Source organism: Ursus maritimus, unplaced genomic scaffold (genome assembly GCF_017311325.1).
Source record: "Ursus maritimus isolate PB19 unplaced genomic scaffold, ASM1731132v1 scaffold_29, whole genome shotgun sequence".
NCBI lineage: Eukaryota > Metazoa > Chordata > Mammalia > Carnivora > Ursidae > Ursus > Ursus maritimus.
The window spans coordinates 34,404,846-34,424,364 of NW_024425452.1; the positions used below are offsets into that span (position 1 = coordinate 34,404,846).

The 19,519-nt window shown below is 39.2% G+C and overlaps 1 protein-coding gene across 1 annotated transcript in view; it reads right to left on the reverse strand.

Annotated features, from left to right (window-relative positions):
- The window catches only part of CEP162 (centrosomal protein 162), a 100,809-nt gene that overhangs the window by 24,264 nt on the left and 57,026 nt on the right, over positions 1–19,519 (reverse strand). Inside the window, exons 19-24 of the mRNA XM_040643710.1 lie at positions 13,770–13,896; positions 12,164–12,327; positions 11,101–11,205; positions 7,666–7,878; positions 3,675–4,327; positions 243–384 (exon numbers count right to left, since the gene is read on the reverse strand). Coding sequence (XP_040499644.1) covers positions 243–384; positions 3,675–4,327; positions 7,666–7,878; positions 11,101–11,205; positions 12,164–12,327; positions 13,770–13,896 — 1,404 coding nt within the window. The remainder of the gene's footprint in view (positions 1–242; positions 385–3,674; positions 4,328–7,665; positions 7,879–11,100; positions 11,206–12,163; positions 12,328–13,769; positions 13,897–19,519) is intronic.

Genomic DNA, 19,519 nt, shown 5'->3' on the forward strand with positions numbered 1-19,519 from the left:
GAGAACTATCTGAGAAATACTGGGACAAAACTGTGAAACCACTTATTAAGAGAGAATAATTTTAAAGTAGAATAGTTAAATGCATGGTAATGGCATCCTCTTCTATTAAACAAGATCAAGTCAATAATTTCTCATTTCTATCAAAAAGTGAATTTAAAGTAATTCTAAATTAAATAATGTTCTGTTAACAGTCCTGAAAAAAATAATTTTAAAGCCAAAGAAAGTGTGTTAAAGTCATCCACCTCTTGAGTTGCTATTTTGCGATTTAGTTCAGCTACTTTGGAAGAAGAATTTTCAACTGCATTTTGGCAAAGGAGTTTCTCTACTTCCCTCTGATGAGATGCTTTGAGAGATGCAATATGTGCTGCTGTATCTTCCTTGACCCTGTAGAGCAAATCAAAGAAAATCACACATAGAAACAGCTCATCAATTCAGTTAGCACAAAAATAATGTAAGAAGCTTGGGAACTAAGGAAACAAAGGGAGTGAGCACCAATACTGTACTCTGTCAGGTGCTTTACACGTGCTCGCCTGTGAGATCTTACAGCCATGCCGGGAGCTGTTATTCACTGCATTTTATAAGGGCAAACTTGAGTTTAGGAAGGAGGCATGTCTCTAGAGTCCATTATGAAATTGCAGAGCGGGGGTTCAAGCCCAGCAGAGTTGGAGCTCAAAGTCTGGGCCTTTCACTCAATCCCCAGCCTGGGGCTGTACTTTCTGATAGAATCAAGGGTTCTAAATATTCTGTCTGGATTTACAGCAAGGGCCTCACATTTTGTCTTTTAAGATAAACTTGGATTTTTGCCCAGATTCTTATTTTGATAATCACAGTTCCTTTTAGAATCTCCAATGCTTTATCTTTAGGCAACATTCACCAGGTTTTGGTCCATGCATGTGAATCCAGGGCTAGCTGCCATGTCATAAAAGTAAAATAATATTTATGGTCATTCTTTAGGACCCAGTGTAATCTGCACCTAATTTGTTTGGATTGTTAAGTGGGAGAGACTACTGATTTGTGTCTGTGACAAAATGTATGCATTCAGAGGCAGTTTAATAAGTGGCAAGGTTCTGATAAAGACTTGATTATATCTTACAGATAAACATTTTCTCTCTTATTGGAAAAGTTATTAAAAATTGACAGGATTTTACTCAAAGCAGATACTGAGTAAATTACTATTGATACATATTAATATAGCAATTCCCAAACTATAAACAAATTTATCAGTTGCTTATTTGACTATATGAATATTTCCTCATGGAAATGGTGTGATTAGAGTCCTTGGAAAAACATAAAAATCTAAAGCATTTATGATATAACTGAACTAAAGTAAAAAAACGAACAAAAAAACCCCAAACAGCCTAAATCTGTGATTGGGAAAGGTTACTCCTCACTTCTCAAGCCCAGAACTATCCGAAAAACAGATTAACAATACTAAATATGTACAGAAAAATTTATAGGAAAAATTTCAATTAAATTATTTCCAGAAAAGAATGTGATTCTTTCCAAATAGCTTCATTTCTAGTATCACATTCAGGACTCAAGTAACAAGGTTTCAATTTGGAAGCATTTATGGTTGCCAGGTTGACTCAATCAGACCTAGCTGCCAGTCAACCAAGATGCATTTGTCTAGGTGCCTGCCATGCTCATTCTGCTCCTACGCCAGGCTGCAAAAGAAGTATAATCTTACATCAGTTCTCAAGGAGTTAGAAGGCCGTGCGTGATTAGTGCTTTCCTGGTAGTTACTATTGGTACTTGGTGCATAAGTTAGAGAGGAGCTGGGAGCAGGAAATTTCCTGGGAGGCTCTAGGAAATATTTTGTGGAAGAGATAGTACTTGAAGCATGAAAGAGCAAAAGGCAGCAAAGCCATTGGGCAAGTCAGGCCCACAGAGAGATCTTGCAATGGTGACAGCACTTGGGAAGCCACGGAGAGCAATTTAGTCTTGATACTTGAGGAAGTGGGAGTCAGTGGAGGGCAGTGTAACAGGAATATTTAAAGAATATTAATGGTTCTTAAGCAAAATGATTGGGGGAGACAGAAACTAAAATCAGGGAGATTAGGGTGGGGAAGCTGTCTAGTAAACCAGGTAAGGCTGCACTACGATAAGGTAGAAAGCAAAAGGAGATGTATTTATAAGGAAATACCCCATAAACTGTGAGCCCAAGAAATAAAGGAGGTAAAGCTGGACTTGGCAACTGAAAAAATATGTCATAAACAGAGACGGGAAAGTTGTGAAGGGGAGCTAGTTTATGAGTAAAAATGGAATAAAATTTGAGATACTACGGATTCCGAGAGGAACAATCCAGGAAATGGTAGATTTAACATCTGAGTTCAGGGAAGAAAACAAGCCTTGAAAAGTAAATTGGAGTCATGGTTCATAGAAGCCACAAGAATGGATGAATTTAGCAATGGAGAAAGAAGAGTGAATTAACAGCTGAAAATGAACCCTGGTAGAAGTCTGATTTTTGTGGAAGAAGAAAGAAGAGGAGTCAGAGTTGAAAGGAAGAGGAGTGTTAGAGGTGTCAGTCATGGAGTTTATGGGAGGAAACCCATATATCAGGAAAGTCAACAATGTCAAGGAAAATGAGAATAGAGACAACATCACTGGACCAGGAAAGGTCACTAGTGAGAGATGAGATTTAAAAGACTGGTGAGGATGAGATCCCCAGTTAAGAGGAAGTGAGGTGCAAATAAGAGGCTACTTGTGGAAAACTGGCACTGACAGCCAAAAAGAGGACTAGAACTTTGTTTGAAGACAGTGAGAAAGATCTGACCATGTTAGAAGGCTCAGAGGAAAGAGACAGTAGACAGTCCCTGGTGATTCTGAGAAGGAAAGGGATGAGCACAAAAGTTCTTCAACGCATGAATGGACAGGAGCACTACATGAATGGACGGGAGCACTACATTAATTTGAAGAGTTAATTTGTTAAAGAGGACCTTTTCCTCTTAGAATGTCAACTAGTCTGTTTTTTAAAAAGATTTGTTTTGGAGGGAGAGAAGGAGAGAGAGAGCAAGCGCAGGAGGGGGGGATAAGGGGGAGGGGCAGAGAGAGAGAAACTCAGACAGACTCCCTGCTAAGAGCGGAGCCTGACGCTGGGCTGAGACCCATTAGACTATGACCCAAGACGAAACCAAGAGTCAGATGCCCAACCAGCTGAGCCACCCAGGTGCCCCAGATGGAGAATCTTAAGCAGGCTCCACGCTCAGTGCCAATGTAGGGCTCGATCTTATGACCCTAATGTCATGACCTGAGCCAAAATCAAGAGTCAAATGCTTAACCAACTGAGCTGCCCAGGCGCCCCTGTTCAACTGGTTTTAGTACTAGCTGTTTACTGCAGTCTGTGTATGGCAGTCATCAGTGATGACATACATTTTCAAAAAGGCCCAGTGGGTCAGCTGATTAATACTACCTAGATAAATGTGGAAAGACAGGATTTGTCAGCCTGAGGACATGGTTCGGGTTGACATGGAGATTCAGGTTTATCAGGATCTGGGCTTCCAACATATAGAGATCCTATTATGAAAGAGATCTATGCTTAGCAATGTAATACAATTTCTTAAAATTTGGTAATGAATTCAGCTCAGGGTAAAACTAATCACCAGAGGAAATACATCTTATAATTTTGACGTTTTTATCTTTATATGTCCCCATATAATTACAGGTTCACATTTTACCTTTTCATGGAATTTTCAAATTGGTTCATTGCTGCTTCAGACTTCATCTTCAGCTCATTCCTCTCCACAATTAATCTCTCCAGTTCATTTTTCAATCTGCAGTTTTCTTGTAAAACCTCTGAAACACGGGAATCAGTAAAAGTATGTGGTTGGTAAAGCTTGCCATCCAGGGTCCCAGGGAACGAGTTAGCACTTCCTTTACCTGAATGCAAACCATCTTTCTTCACCCTTTTTGCAGTCACCTCCTCTCTACCCTTAGAGTTCTGATTAGACAGCATCGTCCTCCTCTCCTTCTGAAGCCTCTCCACAGTTTTCGAAAGGTCTTGTATTTCTCTCCCCTTGGCAGCCAGCTCCTCGTTGAGTCTCACCAGTTTGGCTTTAGCGTGGGCCTGTTCTATCTGGAATTCTACAGACTGGAAATCTTTATCATCTTTGTCATTGTTCTTGAGCTCCAATTCGGCCTTCTGATGTTTAAGAATGTCTATTTCAGCTTCCAGTTTCCTTACGGTGATGTGATGGGCTTCCTTGATGCCGTCGAGCTCCCTCTGTAGTGCTTCGGCCCTGCAGGCGCTGTCAGGGCGGCTCTGGGGCGCCTCCTTTAGTCTGCGGGCAAGGAGCTGCTTCTGCTCCTCTAGTCTCTGTTCATACTGAATCTGAAGAAAAGAATTCGTGTAACGTCAAAACCACTGCTAAGTACGTGTTCGTTACCGAAGCCCTGCGTTCTACTGGGTCCTACCTATTCCTTCATTCGGGCATTCACTACATATGCTGATGCTTCCCACTCTGGGTTCTCCGAGTCAGTCACATGTACTGAAGTCCTAATCTTGAAAGGGCATAACGTTATATATTCTCAATATGCTGTATAATTTCACAATTAATGTGTTTCTTTATAAACAAAAATTACACATTTCTGTACACCCCAAAACTTAAGTATCACAATCGAACCTATTATTGTGTACCCTTCTCTGTGCAAATTGACAAACTGTACGCTTTCAGGAGAAATAGGGAAAGCAATTGGGCTCACTGAAATCTTTAAGAAATAGTACATTTTCAACTTCCTAATATCAATTTAGGAATTTCAAAAGGAGTAAATCAGCTTGGATTTGTTAAACTGGAGCTTTAGTATTACAAACAAAATAACCTAAATAGGTTACTCTGCAGAGGGAGGCAGTGTTTGTTCATTCATTAATTGAATATTAACTGAATATTTATTAAGCTACTGCTGTGTGCCAGGCACTGCGCCAGATTCTAAAGAAAAGAAGTGCAGCTTGCAAACAGTTCACAGCCTGGTCAGGAGAGTGACATGGCAAGTTTCATCTCCTATGATAACTGTGATAACGGGCCCTATGAACATGTGCAACGGGGATGAGGCACCCCCGTGTGTCTAAGAGAAGGTGGGAAGACTGCAACACAGGGAGTACATTTAGGTTTGGGCTTGAGGGAGGAGTGTAAATTTGAGGGTAAGTGGAAGCAGGGACATTGTGGAAATAGGAAGAATACGCGTAAAGGCAATCTAATGCTTGGCGTGTTCTGGGAACCATAAAAGAAAGGAAGAAGTGACACAGTGAGCAGGGACAGGAGGGGAATGAGGTAGGGAACTGCAAAAAGGAAAAAGTCAGGGTGGGTAGAAATATTTAGATATATAAAAATAGTGCAGGGGGTTGGAATTCATGCCTCTGTTTGGTCAGTGGAATATTAATATTAGTTGTAATTATTACAATCATTTATTGAATGTTTGCTACACTCTAGACAAGGCAGTAGGGCTTTAAATATACTTTGCCACTCGATCCTCCCAATATCCTATGAATTAGGGATTAATTATTTTAGCATCTGCTCTGTGTCAGGCACCTTGCTGAATGATGGAACACAATGGTGAGTAAAAGCTGAACAGTCCCAGCCACCATGAAGTCCAGAAGCTAGATGGGGACAGCGGTCACTCATGATCCGATCAAAATGGCCGGAAACATGGTGGATGCAATGGAGAAGTGCATGGGACTAGAGTGCCTCTAAGATAATTTGTCTACCAGGGAGTCCATGAAGGTATCACTGGGGTAGCAATGCCTGGATTGGAGCTGAAGGACAGGAACACCTTAACTGTGAATGAGGCAGGCAAAGCACACCAGTCATAGGCAAGAGTCTGCCAACATGTGCGGCTGCAGGAAACATGGCAAGTAGGAGAAACACGTTAATATAACGGGACAGAGAAAGCATTGTGGGAGAACACACTGGACAGTGGGAGGGGTCTGGCCATACATGGATTTATAGGCCATTTATATATCCTAAGAGGAACAGGAAGTTATTGAGGGATATAAATAAAGGTGTGTGTGTGTGTGTGTGTGTGTGTAAGACAGAGGGATATGGAAATATAATTTTGGCTTTAGTGTCAAGAGCTGATTAGAAGATGGGGTGAAGTGGGTATGTGTAGACTAGTCAGGAGATTACAACAGTCATCCAGGCCATTTTTTATTAATGATGGCAGGAGAGTGACATGGTGATAAAAAGGGACAGAGGAACTGAAAGAAATTTAGGAGTAAGAATGGCATAATTGGCACTAAGTCAGTTACTATCTCTTTTACACACGAGGAGAGGGAGACTCAGAGCTGAAGTAACTAGTGCAAAGTCATGAAGCTGTAACGGTGCAATGGGCCCAGACGGAAGGCTGGTCTGACTCTACAAGCCTGTGTGTTTCCCACTGCACTGCAGTCTCCTTCGGATAGGGGGCAGTCTGCTAAGTGCAGTGTGGGGTCAGATGCACCTGTTGGAAGGAGGTCTGGAGGGAACGTTTAGGGGAATAGAAGAGGAAACTGATTACCCACAGCAATAGGCTTGCCATGCAGCACTGAGGGAACTCGCGAGACCAGACACCTATGCACCCGAAAGCCCTACTGTCACAATGTGCCATCGCCTCAGAAACACACATTTGTGTGAGAGGAGGCGTGGAGAAAGAGATGTGTGAACTGCAGCAGAAAGCGAGGAAGGTAAGCACGGTTGAAAACTGGGTGGTTAAAAAAGAAGTACACCTTGGAAGTTCGGAGCGTGAGCGAAGAGAGAGAACCAGGTCGAGGGCTGAGAGATTTGACAAAGAGGGTGGGCTAAAGTAAACCCAACTTCCTTGACGTGACCTTAAATTAACGAGCAGGCCAATGTGCTTCCAGGTTTTCAACCGTTTACTGTTTCTGGAATCTAACAGTCTATCGTCTGTTGCTTCTCTCAGGACAGAAATCTGTGGACAATGAGATCTGCTTCCTAGAAGCAGCGTGGCCCAGGATCTGAGGCCTTGCTCCATCAGTCACCAGCAGGAGCACCTCGGGTGAGACGTACAACTGTGAACATCTCTGTTCCCGTCTGTAAAGCAGGGTCGCAATATCTATGTCTCACCAGTGACTGGAGGATGACGCAGGATGCACTAAAATGTCCGTGAAAGCATCTAACATGAATTACTACAGAAACGGTGTGCTTAACAAATTTTTAAAAGTAAATGAAATATCATATCTTCCTTCATACTTGGTCATCCTAGCACTTGTATTTTCTAATTCATTCCTCACGAAGGATCAGAAAACTCAGAAAGTAAGACATTTTCAACAGGCATTGCCTGGTCCCCTGCTCTACCCGCAAGAAATATTCTTTTGTTTTACTCCCTTCTCCCTTGTCTAGGGAAATTTCAAAGTAGTATTTTCAACCACGGTAATTAAAAAACAATTTTTTATTGAATATACATCAGAGGTGTTTTACTCTGCCTTTTCATGACTTAATTTCCACTAATTCTAATATCACCAAGAGGGGGGCCCTGTGCTTGATTTTCCATGCTTGAAACAAAAAGAAAAGTTGCTGAAGGAGAATAAAAAAGATAAGATGGGTCTAGGTTTCTTTTGCATCTGCTGACACTCATGGTAAAGGTTTTACAGGGAAGGATGTTTAGTAATTTGTAAAAATGAGACCTGAGAAGGGCCCAGCCCCCATGGTACTGAGACCTTGAGGGTCTAGCTCTTACCTTCATTTTCTGGAACTGTTGTTCCATGGTACGAAGGCTTTTCTTTGCTTCTTCATCTCTGCCCTCCAAATCAGCTTCTAGTTTTTTTATCCTTTTTTCCATAAAGTCCACTGTATTTCTATCCACTGTATCACCAGCTGCTGATGCAGCCAATATTAAAGCAGGTAAAGAATTGGGGTATCTTCTCTTTAGAATTCCTTCCATTTCCTTAACCTTTTAAAATATTTTTGCATATATGTAAGGTCACAAATATATTGGAATTAAGCAGTTTGATGTATAAATTTAGGTTATGCTCTATCAGCCATGTCTAGATTTCAAAGAGATGTTTATATCACATCTTGAGACTGAATCAAATGCACAAACACACAGATTAATTTCAAATTTTATATCCCTAGATTATCTGATTTTAAAACACTATAGTATAATGTCTAGTTTAGTACTGGTTAATTTATAGAAATCCTTTTACATATATTTGAAATAGATCTTGGGACTTTCTATTGTACTAGTAATAGCCAATCTTTCTGAGGACAATGCTCTTTCCTTTTTTCCCCACAGACTCCCTTGGATGATGATGCTTATACTATCTATTGATTGGAAATGACTTCTATGCACATGAATGTGCAGAATGTTTGCAATAAACACAGAGCTTCCTAAGCACCTGCCCGTACCCGCAACAATCTCCACCCGACTCATCCCTCCTACAGATGTCCCCCTCCAAATGAAGTTTGATCTATTCTGAAGTTATTTCTTTCAATTAGAAAGCAAGGAGGATTAGATAATATGTAATGAAGCCTTCACAAAAGACACTTTTCATTTGTTCTATTAAACAATAACATATTTTATGGTCTTTCTGTAAGAAAGAACTGTGCCAGGGCCCACAAAAACTGAAGCTTGATATTATATATGTGCATGCGTGTATACCTGTTTTTGTTAAACATATTACGGTTAAGATATTTTAGAAAAACATATATTAAAATACTAAATTCTTTGAGCAGTTTTCTACCCTCTGAGCATACAATAAAGTGCAAGAGCACCTGAGAGGTGGTCCAGTGCAGTGGTTACTGCATGTCTGCAGTTAAGACTGTGCCACCCAGCTTTATAACCTACGTCAACTCCATCTAAATGTCTTTTGCCTCAGTGGTAAAGTGGGAATGACAACAATACAATTTCATGGCACTGATACATTTAAGTGAGGATCATATGACATTTGTCTTGGCAAAGTGCTTAGGAGAATGTCCAGCATACAGTGAGGGCTTGATAATACTGGCTTTTATTATGATCTGGTCTCAAAAACTACCTTTCCTAAGGCAAGATGGGTTGCTGGTGCTCAAAATCCTGCTTATAGATGAAAATTGTTCATGTTAAGTATTCAAGGATCTCATTTGGAAAGTTAATAGCAGATATTTCCATTCATGACGACTGCTTGCACATTCATATATATACCGTAAATTGAAATATATCCAGATATAAATATTGATAATTCCATCTGCAACATTTTCAAAGCTTTGCTTTCTCTGGTACTAAAAATCTAATTATCTGGAGTAGATCTAAGCATATAAAAGTATATACATACACATAACACATCATATATATTGAAAAAAAGATCTCGATTTTTAAAGATGGTTTATAACATTATTTATAATTAATACTTTCACTTAAAATTTTAAGAAATGTTTTAATCTAATTTTGATTTCTTAAATGTTTATGACATTTTTTTTGGAAAATCAGATTTTATTTATATTTTCTTTAATTTTGCTTTTCAATATTATTCTTTGGTCACGGATACTAGTGTGGCTCTCATAAAAAGTAAATGCTTTTTTAAAAATTCTCACTGGAAATTAAACTATGGAATATTCCATTAAATAAAAGCATGAGTAAAAAACTACACATCATCTGAAATTTTCATTATAGCTGCATCTAATTAATTAGCCCCATTTTCACTTATGTACTATTTAGAAAAGATTAATTATTAATTATTATTATTCTATAATCAATCTATTTCAGAATATGGCTCCAAAATGATTCTGAATATACTGCGATATACCTTGACTTTAAAATATATGTTAAGGTTTAAAATCATCAGGATAGAACTGTTCATGGGAACAGAATAAGATCTGAAATGTACATGCAGCAAACTATACAAAATACTATTAGTGAGTCATATTTCAGAAAGATATAGTTTAAAATGGTAAACCAATAAACTTTTAACGAAACCATTAATAAAAGAGAAAGGTAACGTGCTGTACTTCTAGTCAATATGGATCACCATTTCAAGTCTTAAGTTTGCTGTTAAGCATGCTTCAGTTTTTCATTCTGATACATGTAGTTCTACATTATTTCTCTTAAAGTCATCAGGTGGAGAAGTTTCTTTGGTTTTTTTCTGACAATTCTGGATGGCTTCACCTACGTTAGCTAATTTAAATCTTAAGCACTGAAAAATAATACCCAAGCAATCCTGGACTACAGTTATTTCAGAATATTTATAGCTCTTCGAAACACCTCTGTCCTATTCCTTTCCTGGCTACTGAGCCCAACTACCAAATCATACCTTTTAATGTAAGAACAGGTCCTGTGAAAGTAACAAAGTTAATTTTCTGCTTAGTTTTCCTTCTTGCATAAAACTGGGATAATATTCAGCCCAGTGATGACCTCACAATTTTGGGTTTGTGATGGAATAATAGCCATACGTTTAAGTATCATGACTTGACTGCAGACTCATGCTTCCTTATGAACAGGGCTAGAAGTTCTTATTTTGTTTTAATATTGAGTTATGAATACAAATGTTACATTACAGAGTTTTAAAAACAGAAGGAGAAAGTTAATATTCCACCCACGAAACAACTACTTCAATGAAAAAACATCTTTAACCTAATCAGCATCACTATATGACTTTTGAAAAGGTCCCCAGCTACACAGGCCATGACATGAATATTTCTAAGCTTGCCAGTGAGCAAGAACTCAAAATTAAGGCCAGCTCTTTGGAAGACTAATTGTTCTATTTCCAGGGTGTTTTGCAACACTTCCCAAACACTTCTAACATGTTCCCAACTCAAGGATCTCCTTTCCTGTACTCCTTTCTCACCAAACTTTCATCAGAAGGAATCCTAACTCTATATCCAGAGTTTTAAAATGCTGCTTGACTAGATGTCTAATAGAGCTGGAATGCAAAACAACCTTTCATCCACAGGTCTACCATCCAGTGAGGCACAACAGCTTACACTCTTTATGCAGAAAGCCACAGACTATATAAAATGATTTTGTTTACTACTTTTATTACTGTCACTTTAAATATTGTATCTCAAGTATTTAAAGGGCAGTTCTATATTAAAATAAATAAATAAAAATAAGAACTTTCAGGTCAATTATACTTTGTAGGAACTACTGAAACAAGAGAAAACAAAAAGGCGCTCTACATCAAATACCCTAAACACATACTTGTCGCTCTAGATCCTGAATTTTTTTGGCATCAGCTGCTTTCTCTTTTAAACGTATCTTCTGCGGAATAGATGGATTTCCAGACTCAGCTTTCAGCTTCTTAACCTATCAATAATAAGGAAAGAAAATGTTAAGAAGCGTATTTAAAACACACCAGAGAAACCCCAGGAGAGATGTGTAATGTATTCATTCGTTCATTTATTAATTCCCAGATAGGGCGCTGTGCTGGAGATACGGAGGGCAAACAAGATAAGCCTGCTTTCATAGTGCTTGTACTCTGGTGAAGGAGCACACGATAAGCTAATAAAGTAAATCAACGATTAAATAAAATAACTTCAGGGGCGCCTGGGTGGCACAGCGGTTGGGCGTCTGCCTTCGGCTCAGGGCGTGATCCCGGCGTTGTGGGATCGAGCCCCATGTCGGGCTCCTCCGCTGGGAGCCTGCTTCTTCCTCTCCCACTCCCCCTGCTTGTGTTCCCTCTCTCGCAGGCTGTCTCTATCTCTGTCGAATAAATAAATTTAAAAAAATAAATAAATAAATAAATAAATAAAATAACTTCAGAGACCGACAAGTGCTATAAAACTGAGTGAAAGAATGGGAAGAAAGGTCAGAAGGGGACAGGACTGGTAGCTCCATTAGATTAGGAGATCAGAAGAGGTCTTTCTGGGGAGAAACTGGAGCTGAAACTTGAATGAGGAGTGAGACATGGAAGCACCCAGGCCAGAGTAATCTAGACCAAGGTAGCCCATGGAATAAGTGTGGCATGTTCAAGAATCAGAGGGAGGTGTGGTGTGGCGGCAGGAGGGTGGTACATACGTGTGAGGCTGCAGAGGCAGGCAGGGTTCAGACAATATGGGGGCCTGATGGATTATGAAAAGGAGCTCAGATTCATTCTCAGTCTAATCTAAAATGGACTACACACCTACGAGCAAACCCAAACCCAATCTAGCTATTTTCATCAGCAGAGTTTACAGTATTGACTCAGTTACACTTACAAGGCTAAGAAGAACTAATTGTTGAACAGGGTTCATCACAGAAATACATTCTAAAATGATCATACTACCTCAAGTCTGAGCTTCTCAATTTCTTCATTTGCTTCTTTAAGCCGAACCGCATCTTTATCCAGAAGTTCCTGATTTTCAGCATACCACTGTAATCTTTTTTGCAGACGACTGATTTCTTGCTTATGGGTTTCTTCTAAAATTTTTATTTCATATAATTTTTCACCTATAAGAAAAAGGAACTCCTGAACTTGATTGTAATTTTCCAAAATATGGAAATAAACTAAATTACATGAAAACCAATGCCTATCTAATGAAAGTGTTATGAAAAAATATGCAAAAAAATGATCTTTGCAATGTAGTGTCCAGTTTAATCAATTAGTAAAGAAAGATGAAGACTGTCTTTACAGTCCAAATCCTCAAATTCATAGCAAAATTGGCTGTGTATAAAGTTTTTGATAAATCAACTGTCTTTCCACTGACTTTCATTATAAAAGCAAAGTTGTTTTGGGGCGCCTGGGTGGCGCAGCCGTTAAGCGTCTGCCTTCGGCTCAGGGCGTGATCCCGGCGTTATGGGATCGAGCCCCACATCAGGCTCCTCCGCTATGAGCCTGCTTCTTCCTCTCCCACTCCCCCTGCTTGTGTTCCCTCTCTCGCTGGCTGTCTCTATCTCTGTCGAATAAATAAATAAAATCTTAAAAAAATAAAAAATAAAAGCAAAGTTGTTTCCATGGGACAATAAATGTTGGATCCAAGAGATAATAAACATGAATTCCTATAATTATATTAAAAATTGCAATGGGAAACATTAGAGTTTACTATGCATGATTTCATTTAACACAACAAACATATGATGGGCACTATTATTACTATTCTATTTTACAGATGAGGAAAGCAAATGTTAATTTTCTTACAAACAGGTAAGTGGATTTTACCGTACATTTCTTACACTGAAGATCACAGTATCACAGCAGAAAGAACCTCACAAGGGCTCCTCTGATCCACTTTTCTAGCCCTGGGTTCTGTCATCCTAAGCTCCAAACCACAGGCGCACTCAATAACATGCTCAAGAAACACACTCCAGCAACCTCCCTCCACCCTTTCACTTCTGCGTCTTTCCCTGTCAGGACCCAGCTCAAATGCCACTCTTCCCTAAAACCCCTGTGTAGTATCATAGTACCACGTCTTATATTTATTTGCAATTTTTAAAATATTAAACTTCTCTGCATTCTTATCTTACGCTCCTTTGTTTTCCCTGGTGGGGAATGTCACATTTATCCTGTGTTTTCTATAAACACAGCGCACTGTTATTTGTTCATTTGGCAAATACTTGAGAGCCTAGGTTTCAGACCCAGCGATAAAAAGGCAGACCATGCCCTCAGAAAGGTCACCGTCTAGCCAGGGTGACAGACATGAATGTGAATAAATATAAGATGCCACAGATTCAAAATAATCCTTGATTTTTTTCTGATCCTGCAATTATCCCTGTTAAAACCAATCAAATGTGCATATTAATAACTAGTTTTTTAAAAATTTTCTAAAATTACAATATACTTCAAGGAATAGCCTTTTGATTCCTTAAGTAGTAATAGCAACCATTACTTAAATTCAAGATTAAAACACTTCTGAGTGAGTATAAAGGTAAACTGTTTCAGCTCAGCGATTTACCTGTGGCATAAGCAATCTGATCTTTGGCTTGGTCTCTCTCTTTCTTCATTTTTTCCAAGTCTACTTCAAGAGCTTGTTTGTCTTGCTTCAGTCTTTTGATGTCTTCCAATAAATTGTTTTTTTCTTTCTTGACAGTCATAGAATGACAAAAGCAAATTATTTCTGGCCACAAAAAATTGTGGTATAGGCTCTCTTTTACCCCATCTATCATAAATTCTACATACGTATTTTTTATAAATACATAATTATTTTTCCTAAATTTACTTCTGGTGTCATCACTTTCTTCCACCCCGCCAGATTATTAATAACTCCCCAGAGCCTACTAGATCAGTTCTAATCCTCTAACTCAACATAGCCTAACCACCCTCCAATGAACTGTTCTCACTTCTCCTGGATACTGCAATAACGTCCTAACTAGTGTGCCTCTTCCACTTTCAGCAGCTAGTCTATTCTCCTCACGGTAGCCAAAGAAATTTTAATTAAAAAAATACTGAAGTCTAACTGACATACAATAAATATCCTATTAGTTTCAGGTGTACATCATAGTGACTTGATATTTTTACACATCATGAAATGATCCCCATGGGAAGTCTAGTTATGATCTGTCATCACACAAAGTTATTACATTATTGACTAGATTCCCTATGCTGTCCATTACACCCCTGTGTCTTATTTTATAACTGGTAATTTATACTTCACCTGCCCCTCCTCCCACACCCCCCGCTTCTGGTAACCAAGTTTGTTTCTTGCACCTACAAGTCTGTTTTTTGTTTATTTCACGTATAAGTCTGTTTCATTCGTTTATTTCACATATAAGTGAAATCATATGGTATTTGTTTTCTTCTGACTTACACTTAGCATGATACCCTCTAGATCCTTCCATGTTGTCACAAATAGCAAGATCTCATCCTTTTTTATGACTAATATTCGGTGCTCATCTATCAGTGGATGTTTACATTGCTTCCATATCTTGGCTAGTATAAAAGATGCTGCAAGGGACAGAGGGATGCACGAATCTCTTCGGACTGCTGTTTCCATTTTCTCTGGATTAATACCCGAAGTGGAGTTGCTGGATCATATAGTTCTATTTTTGATTTTTTGAGGATCCTTCATTCCATTTTCCACACTGGCTGCACAAACATTCCCACCAACAGTGTATGAGAGTTCCCTCTTCCCCACAACCTCACCAACACTTGTTATTTTTTGTCTTTTTGACCATAGCGCATGTGACAGGTATGAGGTGACATCTCATTGGGGCTTTGACTTGCATTTCCCTGATGATGAGAGATGTTAAGCATACTTTCATGTGTCTGTTGGCCATTTGTCTATCGTCTTTGGAAAAATGTCTACTCATGTCCTCTGGCTGTTTTTTAATCACGTTGTGTTTTTGACATTAAGTTGTATGAATTCTTGATATATTTTGGATATTAACCCCTTATCAGATATATCATTTACAAATATCTTCTCCCACTCCATAGACTGCCTTTTCATTTTGTTGATGGCTTCCTTCACTGTGCAAAAGCTTTTTAGTTTAATATAACCCCATTTGTTCATTTAAGATTTTGTTGCCTTTGCCTGAGGAGACTGGTCCAAAAAAAAAAAAATGCTAAGAACAATGTCCAAGAGCTTACTGCCTATGGTTTTCTCTGGGAGTTTTATGGTTCAGGTCATACATTCAAGTCTTTAATCCATTTTGATTTTTTTTTTTTTTTAAAGAGAAAGCACTCGTGTGCCCATGTGTGTGAGTGGGGGGAGGGGAAGAGGGAGACAGAGAATCCCAACCAGTCTCCACCACGCCCAGTGTGGAGCTTGACGCAGGGCTTGATCTCACGACTCTGAGATCATGACCTGAGCCAAAATCAAGAGTTAGACGCTTAACTGACTGAGCCACCCAGGTGCTCCTTGAATTTATTTTTATATATGGTGTAAGACAGCTGTCCAGTTTCATTCTTTGGTATGTCTCTGTCCAGTTTTCCCAACATAATGTATTGAATAGACTGTCTTTTCCCCCATCGTATATTCTTGCCTTTGTCATAGATTGATTGACCACATGTGTGGGTTTTTTCATGAGCTCTCTATTCCAAAGAGGAATTGTTTTAAAGAGGCAGTGAGTTTTGTTCCTCTGAAATTCTCTGCTGGCTCCCATCCCTCTCAGGGTAAATCCAAAGTCCTTACCATGACCTTCAGTGTCCTGTAACCCAGCCCTACCCATGCCTCGGACCATATCTACCCTAAATCTTCCTCTTCCCACCTCATTCCAGCATCAGAGACTTCTAGCTGTTCTTTGAAAAGAACCAGCACACTCTCACCGCAAGGTGTTGGCACTTACTGTTTCCTCTGCCTTCAGTGCTCTGCCCCCAGATAGCCAGGTGGCTCACTATTTTACTTCATCAAGATTTCTGCTCAAATGAAACCCCAGGAAGATCATTCCTGACCACTCTTTGTAAAACAGCAACCCTCATCCTGACTTCCAGGTATGTTGCTTTATTTTCTGGTCACAACGCTCATCACTACCTGACATATGTTTAGTGGAAAGCAGAACTTTATTAGTCTTTTATGAAAAATGCATAAAAATGCTTGGCGCATAAAAAAAGCTGAATGAATGCTCAATATGCCCTACTTCATTGCCCTCAATTCCTCTTCTCAACAAAATCATGCTTATCTTTCAAAGCTTAGTTCAGATGAGGCTGTTCCTGATAAGCCCCTCCTGTGTTCCCCCAAAACGTTCACTGTGCTTCTAGCACAGTACTCATCACTCTGAGTCACGGGACATCGATTTGTGTACATGCCTCTTCTCTTTAACAGGCTGAGGACTCTCTGGGGACCAAGACTGATTTATTACTACTACCTGTATACTTTACGGCACTAAGTGCACAGCTTGTACTCAATAAATGGTCACTGAACTGAACTCATAACTGCTGAAGAAACTCTTGGACTCACAGCAGTACTGTCGGTATAGTTAAGTTTCAAAATAAAATTCTTACAAATTCTGTTATCACTCTACCTCATAATCCCAAATCCAGTCTTATGAAGAAAATAAATCCACTCGTTAAAGCGCCGTATAATCGTGGTTTCTAGCTCTGTCACAGACTTAACGGCATCGTTAACTGTTTAGTCTTCTGCGTGACCTTCTGTAGACGTCTTTTCAGGAGAGCAGTGAGTTTCACGTTTTTGCATGCTCAGGCTCTTTTGTTTGTCTACAACTACATTTTGTTGATTTAGTTCAATCAATTTAGACGTGCTCTCTAGTAGAGTCTACTTCATGGAATTACAGAGTTTTAGAATCCAAGGAACTTTAAACATCTTGAGTTCGGTCATGCAATTGACACTTAAATAAATGTCCCCTCTATGCTTGCATCTTTCCAGGGAATAAGACTTCCCACCTTGAAGAAGGCCAGTAACATCCCAAGTCAATCCTGTGGGCACAGGGTTTTGGGCTGGCAAGTACTTGCATGCCCTTGTAAGTTACTATGCAGACATTTGGAGAGCGTCTCTGCCTGCCTCTCTGGCCTTGTCCTTACCCACTTCTGCCGCAGAGATCTCTAGTTCTAGAAAATAACAAGGCCTTTCCTGACGTAGGGGCTTATGCTCTTCTCCTGGCTGGAAGGCTCAATCTTTGCATAGTTGGCTGCTGCTTCTCTTCAGCTCTCAACTCTTGATGTAACTTTCTCAGAGTGTCTCCTAGACCACACTGTAGACTACTTACTGCCTTACCCTCTGCCCCACCCACCCTTATTCACCATTTTTATCTTCTTCAAAGCACATCTATTTGCAATTATTTCCTTTATTTACTTACTGTCTTCCCTACTAGAATACATGTTCCTAGCAAGCAAGGTTTGTGCCCGTCTTCTATACCTACTGTATTTCCAACGCCAGGAGGAGTGCCTGGCAGGTGGCAGGTGCGTCATAAAGGCTGACTGAATGAAAGCTGTAGTTAGCCTCATTCTTCTTCCTGCCCCAGGATACTAAAAAGAGTGAGCTCAGACCTTGCTTTTGCTATGTTTCTATCTATGCTTTATAAAGAACCAACTCGTATTTTAATACTAATCAGTATTAATTTTTAAGGTACAAATCAGACTGTACAAAAGTACACTCAATATGTGTATTATAGTATAGATTTCTCCCAGTATAAATTTTTGCTCTAAAATCAAACCCAGAATACCAAAGTAAATGAAAACAAAAGGTGTATTTACATTCTATCTTACAGTATTTGCAGAAATTAACAAATTCCCCCCAAGTTTTTACTATTATCTTAAACACTTTCTTTTCAATTTCTTTTTAGGTTTTTCCTGCTTTGGTAGTTTCACCATTGGGGGCCTAGATGTAGATTTTTATCCTGAGCAGGGTCACTGGGTTTCCTGAATTTGAGAATTCATCTCTTTTATCATTTCTGGGAAATTCTCAGTCATTACTTTTAAAAATATTTAAATATATTTTAGCATTTCATATATCTTATATTTTTCATTTTTAGTCTATTTATATTATAGTCTATCCAAAAATTCTATTGAGGTTCTAATGCTGCTGTTTATTAAATCTTCTGATGCTCACTCATGGTGGATGATTTCTCTGGGTTTTACAATTTTGTGTTATGAGCATATTGTCAGTGGGTTTTTATCTGTAGAAATACTATGTGAGCTGGGTTCAGGGTATATACTTACTTCTAAGAGCTATTTTGCATTTGTTTCTTCTAGATACACTAGAGATTATCACTGACTCAGGGCCGCAGTGTATGTTATTTTTTCCGGTTTGAGCATGACCAACCCTTGCAGGTAGTGTCAATTCAAATACTAAAACACAAATGAAGGCAGAAGAGATGACATTTGCATTGAACAATCGGGAAAGCACGGGCACTGAGCAGAGGAGACTTTCTCCCCCTCCTATCTAGCAATCAAGTTAAAACAGAAAAGCTTCTTGACATCTCAGCCTCTTGCAAAGGTGGGTAGATGTTCTCCTAGTCTGCTGCCGTACTGAAGGATACGGCCCGTTGAACTCCAGGTGTCCTGTCTCCACTTTGCTATCAAAGCTCCAGCCCGTGGCTAGTGAACTGCTGGCCTGGGAGCAGATGTTTACTGTTAGGTTTTTATCCCTCCTCCTTTCTGGCCCCTAGAGAGTTCCCTTATTTTCTTGAGAGCTTTTACATTATGCATTTATGAGATGTTTATTCTATTTTACTCAGCATTTTCTGATGTTTTTAGTGGAAGTTTTAGTTTCCTATCTCTCAGAAAAATATTTTCAAAACAGCACTTTTAAAAGGTTGCTAATAACAGTTTGAATAAAGCAATGTTATGCGTGAAACCTTACTATGATTTTCCAAGCCTTCATAAAACATAGCAATATTAATTTCTCCTTTAACTTGCTAATTTTTGATGCCTACTGGCAAGGGTGTTAGGGGGAGTCCAACCATTCACTCCTCTAACCTATCTGCCTAACTACCTATCTAATCATGCTATACACACATATATACACCTGAAGAAAGTTGCCAAACAGATAGATTCACATTTGAAGCTGCATCTTATATACCACAGAAGCCTGCTAAAGATGTTATTAAACTAGGGTATGTTTAGATTTCTATGTAACAAAACTTTACATAATTTCTTGTTAAAAAGTGGTACGTAATTGGCATTTTTTTAATTCATATAGTCATTCAAACAGGTTAGAAGGGCTTTTTAGTTTCATGCCATGGTTCTCAATGGGAGTGGGGAGAATTGACCGCCCTCCCACAGGGACAAGTCTGGAAATGGGCAGTGCTT